Source organism: Anneissia japonica, unplaced genomic scaffold, assembly GCF_011630105.1.
Source record: "Anneissia japonica isolate Jap-2015-1 unplaced genomic scaffold, ASM1163010v1 scaffold310_len583560_cov164, whole genome shotgun sequence".
NCBI lineage: Eukaryota > Metazoa > Echinodermata > Crinoidea > Comatulida > Comatulidae > Anneissia > Anneissia japonica.
In genome coordinates, this window is record NW_022695742.1 from 130,954 (window position 1) to 139,195 (window position 8,242).

Sequence of the window (8,242 nt, forward strand, 5' to 3'; positions counted from 1 at the left end):
ATAGAAAAAAGCCACACAAATTATAAACTACAGCTGTTTATTAAATTTGAATAATACAAATTAAACAATATAGTATAATACATACTCCAAGTATTGAAATCACGCCATCAACATTAATTATGTCATCATCAGGAATGTTAATTTTACAAATTAAACACACCAACACATTCAAGTAGATATTTACTTCATGAAAGCATACTTTTGCAGCAGTGATTACAATCTAATAATAATATTGTAATTGAAAGACTGATAAACTTTTCATTTTTAAACTACTTAAACACCTTGAAAGACAATTCCAGCATAGTTGTTAATGGGTAACATTGATTAGAAATTAATTTCCAAATGCTAATACAGGTCTCCCTCCAATTAAAGACCACTTTTGAGACTGGAGTTTCCATGGCAACTTTGGTTTCTAATTAGAATAACAAAGATAAAAGACATCTGTTAATTTGGAACCACAGAAAAGTGGTCTTAACTTGGAGGTGGTCTTTAATTGGAGAGGTCTTAAATTAGAGGTAGACCTGTACATCTTTAATTAGTTGATTTTATGTTTTATGATGAAACAAAGTAATAGTTGTGAATTATACTGAAAAGTTTTACTTACAATATACTGACACTGTGCGGATACTTGGGGCGAACTGGGATAAATATACACTAAAAGTATGAAAGCCTAACAATTAACTAGGTGGTTTAATTCTTTAAATATATAACAAAATGTAAATATGACATTCATATACAAAAATATAAAGCCTAAATCTAATGTGAAAAAATATAAATTATTTAAATAAAATGACAATTAGGTAATCTTTGAAAGACCATTGTGAAAACTTATAATTGGAATCCTATATATTTTGTGGAAATCCTCTACAGTCAGACATTTTTCCACAATTGGAAGGTCATAATAACAATTGGAATTCTAGACCGTATTAAAGTGCAACAATTATGTTGCATTAACTTGCTTTTCATACAGTTACCAAGGAGATAGGAACATCTGACAATACACACGCATGCTGCTATACAAGTAGTCCAATCTTCTACACAAAAATAAACAATTCACAATTTTATGACATATTGCTAGAGAAATTGAAAGTTTATAACAAATATTCTGTATTGAAAAATATATAAAAATTTTTCTATAAACTAAAATGTAAAGCACCTACAAATTGTGTATATTTTATAATGACGCTGGAATGTAAAGTTACTGCACTCAACTACTCAGTGGTGGCGCCAGCCGGGGACTTGCCGTCCAACGAAAGACTAGGTCCTCAGATCAGAAATGAAAAAGAATAATAATTTGCCTATCCAAATAACTGTATTTTGACTCCCAATCCCTAATATTGTGGTTTAAAAGCACCTTTTGGACCATATTATAAAAACCATAAAAACTCTCCCAGTGTACCCGAAAAGGAAGTTTTTAATCCGGGCCGTCGACTGAGGCTTTGTCGGTCCCTTGGCTCGGACCTCTCCGTTGGACATGTCGGCCCCCTTTGTTGGCAAATTTCTTGCTCCACCGCTGCAACCACTATAGAGCCACATGTAAATTTGTCTACTTTGTTTATTAGCTGTCAATTGAGAAAATAAGCAAGAAAATATTTTACTTACTAATTAATGGACATATAATTAATACCACCTTTCTATAGTCTTTGTATATGTATATACATTTTTGACAGCAAAGGATTTCTGTAGTATAACATCTAAAAATTATTGAAAATATAATATTCTATTTTTGTATTTGTGACTTATTGAAAGAAGATAAATTATGTGACTGTAAGGTTTATAATGATTTTTGTTTTTAGGTGGCAATATATTTAAATCCTGAAAGCCTGTCCAGACCATAATGACATGCCTAAATATGGTCATGATGACATCACATCATATGGGCATACAGCAATTTTTTTGTCAAAGATAATTTGATAATCTAAACAGAGCATTGTTGATTGCCATACCTCTTCTTTACAATGGTGTGCGATGTTTCTAGTTTAAAAAAATAATATCTATATTTTGACCCGTACTAATATCTATATCCAATTCATGTCTGAAGTATCCTTGCCTGTTTAAGCTACTAAGACATTACTCTGCTTCTACAGAGAACAGAGAACCTATGAGAAAACATGCCCCAAAAAGCTTGCAGTCCCCCTCTCAAATTGTAACCCCCACAGGAAATTTCATCCATCAAGCACTTCCCTTCACGCCCCCATTCCAATGCCCCTAGGTATGCCTCTGACAGACAAGATATGTTAGATAAGGAAGTATACTTCCTAAAATAAAATGCCATCCTAAACTATAAATAGCACTTTGTGTGTAGCATGAGTATATGCTACACACCTCCCTTCACCAGAACATTTACACGCTGTTACTTTATCGGTGCAAAGCTCAGCGTTTTTGGTTTCTCCGTCTCCTCAAGGCCGTTCTGTCGTCGGCAGTGTGCAAGAACCGTGGGTATCGGGAACATGGTCACCTCCTCGCTATCCCTTCTGTCCCAATTCCGATCATACTTCATTCCATGTTTGCGTAACTTAAGTAGGTAGTCAGAATGGTATTTGCCATCGGTGAAATCCATGAAACGTTTGTAATCCCGTTGCAATGCCTATTTCAGTAAAAAGAAACAATAATATTCCACGAGATATAGTACAAAAAGTGCCGACCGACCAACCAACGATGATTTACAAAATATTGCTGCTCTTGTGCAATAACATTTTTTTGGCCATAAGCTTCTGATTTACAGAGTGAAGATATTTTGTGAGATGCAAAAATGTTGGCCACTTATAGGAATTAAACCCAGCACCCTAGGATTGGAAGGCAAGTACCATTACCCACCAAGCTGCAAGCAGGGATGAACCAGAAATAGCCCTTCCCCTCAAATTAAGTGAAAGCTGATGTATTTAATGGTAATGGTTGGAGACTTATATAGCGCATAATACATGGTATCTATGCGCTCGGGACTAGATGTTGCACTTTACATTAACTTTCTCCTCCCCTAAGGGTCACTTCATGTCTTCAGCAGCCAGTAAACCGGCGCACTTTCATCTGTCATTTACCTGATATGCTACTCATTTTCATAAACACTTAAATTCTGTAATGTAAATGGAAATGTCTTACCCTAAAGTCAGATTGGACGAGATTCCGTGCCTCAATTTCATCTCGTAAACGCCTCCTTAAATCATCAATTCTGAGTAAAATAAAATATAATAAACATTCAATATATATATCCAAAAAAAAAAAATAATTTAAAAACTATTAATATCTTAATCTTTTAATTATTAATTATTATAACAGAACAGTAACAAACACAATTACACTGATAACAATAATAATATAAACAAAAGTAATTTACAATAATGATTTTAATAATAATAGCAGCACGTACATATCTTCTAGCCTGTCACACTCTTGCTGGTGTAACTTGGCGATACGTGCAGCCTCCGCAGCAGCTACCCTCTCGCACTCTATTCTCATTGATTCTATGGCATTTTCCAATCGAATTTCAAACTTCTCCTGAAAAGAAAAGATTTTTGAGCCACTACCACATCAGATATATCACCATTATATCATCAGTAACCCTATACTTTGTATTTTAATTTTACAGTATATGTTATTTTCATTTTACTTGTTATTATATATTGTAAGTTTAATGTCTGTAATTTAACACTTTATATATTTTTTATCTTTTGCATATTTAACCATTTGTTTAAGCTCCTGGATACAAATTTCGTTTGTACCGTGTTGTATTGCCAGAATTGTATTTACAGTATTATTATTAATTATAATACCATTATTGTATGTTCTAACCATTATCACTATTACCACAATCTTAATCATTATCATCATCAACATCTCTTTCCTATCAACTTGTGTAAAGTTACATTTACACTAGACACGATAACACAACAGCGAAATATCATTGCGTTGTATATATTCTACACAACATCAATTTTTACAGTTGCTTTAATACACAAGATTGTTGCAGCAAGTATGCGATATCTTACCCTTGCTACCCGCAAAGCCTCCGCAACAGCAAGTTCTTTCTCCAGGGCAAACTGGTTATGTAAGCGCTGAGTAGTTTCCGCAATGGCATCCGCCACCGCCTTCATCCTCATCTTCTCGCATTCCTCCCACTGACTTTGTAGAGCTTCTTCCTTTTCCCTCTTCATTCTCACTGTCAACTTTTTGATACGTTCACCTTCCAAGATGTCGCGTGCACATGCCATGCGTAGTGCTTGTTCTTGGGCAGCCTTATGATTTGAGTGAGAAATTCAAAGTTCAATGTATAGCCTATACAATCCAATCCAATCAATCAATCAATCAAGTAGAACCTCAATCAATCACGTAGAACCTCATTATTACATTTACGAAAAATGTTATGGTTAGGTAATATCAGAAAATGATGTTAACACAATGTTGCAACAACGTTAGCAATATTATTTATTTGGAAATTCCATTATAAATATGTACTTACTGATACTAATAATTTTTTATTCATCATAAAAAAACATTTGATTGCTTTCCTTGGCAAATTATTGGTGTTAAAATTTAAGACATAAAGATGTTTAAGACACTCCATTACTAAATAAAACTTCAAGACATCAAAAACAAGACATCAAAAATATTCAAATGGACTAAAACAGCATTATTATAAAATTATATAATACTAGACAACAACGAAGAACCTCTTTTGAAGTTGGAATTATGTAAGGGAATGGCATTTAGAACACATGAAAATCTATAGCATGAATTATTTGACACCTTCAATATTAGTAATATACTTATAATTGTTATGGTCATTATTGTTATATAATACTTTAATATAATATTAGTATAACATGAATGAATGTCATATACCCTCTTTGCATCTTCAAGTGAGTTTTTAAGGTTCTTATCAGCTTCTTCTCTCGCTAGCCTTAACGCCTCTTTTAGTTCCTTCGTGGCCCTTTCTTGTGTGTCCGCTATTGCCTTCTTCACTGCATTTAGTTTTTCAAGCCTAAAAGCCTCTGTTGTACTACCGTAAATATTTCCACCTACATCTAAAATAAATTGAACATTTATGTGTAAAATTAAATTTAAATATAAATTATAAAGCATAGAAAATTTTTTTGGTGTGATTCACACCAAGGAAAACTGTCCAAAGGCTTGTTTCTGTTGGGATCCTTCAGGAATTGGGCAGTACACCAGGAGATAAGATCCTGTTTTTTCCAAGAGTATTCATTGTTCAAATGTAGAAAAGACTATCTGCTACAACTTCTATTTCAGCCCTCTAGATTATTTAGAGAGCAGCTTAGCTCAGTCGGCTAATCTGGTGGTAGCCACTGTGTATGCGCTGAACCGTGGATGTCTCTTGGTCCCCGGTTCAATTCCCATCGCTGCTTCTCCTTGTGTTTCAGCTAGAGGGCTGAAATACAAGTTACATAGCGCACCGTCTTTCGGATGAGATGTTTAAGCCGTTGGTCCTGTGTGCATTTATAGCCCATGTGCACATTAAAGAACACTGTGACATGGGTCAATGATCAGTATCAGCATATTTGTTTTTAAAAATTGTCCAATCCAATAAACAGAAACATGTTCCGAACAAATTGGTACCAAAGTTAACTCTCTACCACCAGTGGTTGTGGAGATATGAGGATTCTGTGGCTATGACCTTAAAACATGTCGAAGGTCAGAAATGTTCTATTAGAGCAAATAGAAACATGAGTATTCCGAACAAATTGGCACCAAAATTAACTCTCTACCACCAATGGTTGTGGAGATAATAAGGACTCAATAACTATGACATTAGAAACATGTCAAAGGTCAAAAACAGCATTTCCGGTCATTTTCTAGCAAACTTTTCTATTAGACCAAATAGAAATATTAATGTTCCGAACATATTGACACAACAATTAACTCTTTACCACCAGTAGTTGCGGAGATATAAAGACCCTATTGCTATGACCATGAAACAGTTTTGTTAAAAAATGATCGGAAAGGCTGTTTCTAACCTTTGACATGTTTCAAGGTCATAGCAAAGGTCAAAAACAGCATTTCCAGTCATTTTCTAGCAAACTTTTTTATTAGACCAAATAGAAACATTAATGTTCCGAACATATTGACACAACAATTAAATCTTTACCACCAGTGGTTGCGGAGATATAAAGACCCTATTTCTATGACCTTGAAACATGTCAAATGTTAGAAACAGCCTTTCCGACAAAACAAAATGGACCATTAGAGCAAATAGAAACATGAATGTTCTAAACAAATAGGCACCAAAATTAACTCTCTACCACCAGTGGTTGTGGAGATACGACGACCCTATAGCTATGACCTTTGACCCTGACATTTTGACCTTTTGCCACATTTTGAAAATGTGTTATCAAGCCAAAAATGATTCTTGGACCATCCTAAACCAATTTCTGAAGTCAAATTCTCTGGACCTCAAAGTGCATACAAAACCTGGTTTGGCTACTAGGGTAAGATGAAACACAATGAAACCAGTGATTGGAATTGAACCAGGCCATAGATAAAAAGGATCTCTACAAGGTGGCTACCATCAGTTTAACTGACTGAGCTAACCTGCTCTTGCATAATGTAACGTATTGGAACTTGATATAGAACATTATAGTGAAGTCTCAACGCGCTTTAAAAAGATGATAACCAAGAAACTACTGCGAATGCAGAGTGAACAGACTGAGCAGAAAAAACCAAACATCACTGCATCAATAATTTTCTTCCTTAAAAGACCACTTTTGAAGACCATGAAAACCTAGTCCTAAAAATGGTTGGAGGGGACCTGTAGTTAATATAAATACTAATGAACAAATGTAAGTAAGTATAAAAAAAAATTATTATTACTACATACCACTGATATTAACATGAGTTGCTTGCTGCGTAGTAAGTGTGGTATGCTGTAGAATGCGCTGTAATGTCTCGATGGGGTTCTGGATTGGACGGACTGGTCGAGTAGACATTCTTAACTCCCCCCTGATCCCACTGACTGCTGTACAGATCTTGCTGTACTGTACCTTCCAAATAATTTAGCATCAGAAGTTTTGAGTTACCATGATCCACATTTCTACTTGCTGTTGTATTCTAGAAGAAATAAAATACATTTTTTATTTAAAAAAAAAATTAGCATGTTACCTGAGATGATTATACACGGGTGTTTTTGACACTCTGTTAGTTGACATAAAACACTATCATAAACCTAAAGTAATATAAAACTACTCCTCCTCTAGGGCTGGATATTTTTACTTCCTTCAAGCTTCTGCCCACACCACCAGCCAGTCCGCTGCGTGTGTGAAAGACAGGCAGCCTGCCTAGCTAGCCTCTCATCCCTAGGTCTTAATTATAGATTATAGTATTGCATAATTAAACATTAGAGCATACCAACTTAAAAATACAGGACTGCATCTTATTCGACTAATATTAGGTAAAGCCTCAGGTAAGGCCTTATATTATCAAAAATTATCAAATTTAACCCACCTTCTGACAACAACTCCTGTTCTGACACTTCGTAGTTTATCGCGCATCATGAATCATCATCATAGCAACATTGCTGTCAGATTACGCCCTCTATCGGTTTGGTATAATCACCCTTTGCTTTCTTATCTGAGATTAATCAGTGGACCTTTCGGTTGCTGTATGTATTATTATGTGTTTTTCTGTTCTGTATTGTCTGGCTATGTTTTTGACTGCTCTGTTCTGTCTGTGTGTTTCTGTTGTACCTGTGTTCTGTGTTTTGTCTGTATTTGTATGTTTACTTATTTCTGTTTGAATTTTTTATCTGTTTCATCTTCAATTATTAGCTTAAGATGTTCCTTTTCGCAATATTTTCGTAAATTTTAATCGATATCAAGTTGTCAATAACCAAACCACAAAGACTATCGGAAAGTTGTGTGTAATCGGAAATATTCGGCATAATAAATTTGGGAAAAGTTAGGGCTCCCGTCAGCACAAAAGATATTGACAACAACAGAATTTTGACTGCGATTGATTGAAAAAAAAAACATAACGCAACATAATCAAAATAGAAACATTACTATTGGAAACGTTCAATTCGGCGATTCTGTTTCATTCATATGCAAAAAATATTCATTATCATTACTGAGTCGCCAATATATTGATAATTCTATTTATTGTCACGTCTAGTAACAATGCCAGATGTGGTTTGGGTTACTTTGATATTCCTAATTCTTTTAAAAGTCAGGCTCCGGAGAAAAAACAATGTAATATTTTTGTAGAACTGATTTTTCTAAGACAGAAAAAAAGT

At 34.5% G+C, this 8,242-nt stretch overlaps 1 protein-coding gene across 1 annotated transcript; it reads right to left on the bottom strand.

Annotated features, from left to right (window-relative positions):
* On the bottom strand, positions 1-7,554 carry LOC117101547. The gene is made up of 7 exons (XM_033241524.1): positions 7,456-7,554; positions 6,833-7,062; positions 4,840-5,021; positions 3,987-4,232; positions 3,368-3,495; positions 3,100-3,169; positions 1-2,587 (listed from the first exon to the last, which is right to left on the bottom strand). The coding sequence occupies exons 2-7, from the start codon at positions 6,939-6,941 to the stop codon at positions 2,354-2,356; spliced, it is 969 nt and encodes a 322-aa protein (XP_033097415.1). The 5' UTR covers positions 6,942-7,062; positions 7,456-7,554; the 3' UTR covers positions 1-2,353.
* Between the last annotated feature and the right edge of the window lie 688 nt (positions 7,555-8,242).

What these genes read in the sequence shown, in the direction of transcription:
- LOC117101547 (XM_033241524.1), bottom strand. Translation starts at nt 6,941, where the DNA reads ATGTCTACTCGACCAGTCCGTCCAATCCAGAACCCCATCGAGACATTA. An exon ending in AGGCTTTGCGGGTAGCAAGG is followed by an intron (nt 3,496 to 3,986) that starts GTAAGATATCGC and finishes TTTTCTTTTCAG; the next exon opens with GAGAAGTTTGAAATTCGATT. An exon ending in TGTGACAGGCTAGAAGATAT is followed by an intron (nt 3,170 to 3,367) that starts GTACGTGCTGCT and finishes TATTTTACTCAG; the next exon opens with AATTGATGATTTAAGGAGGC.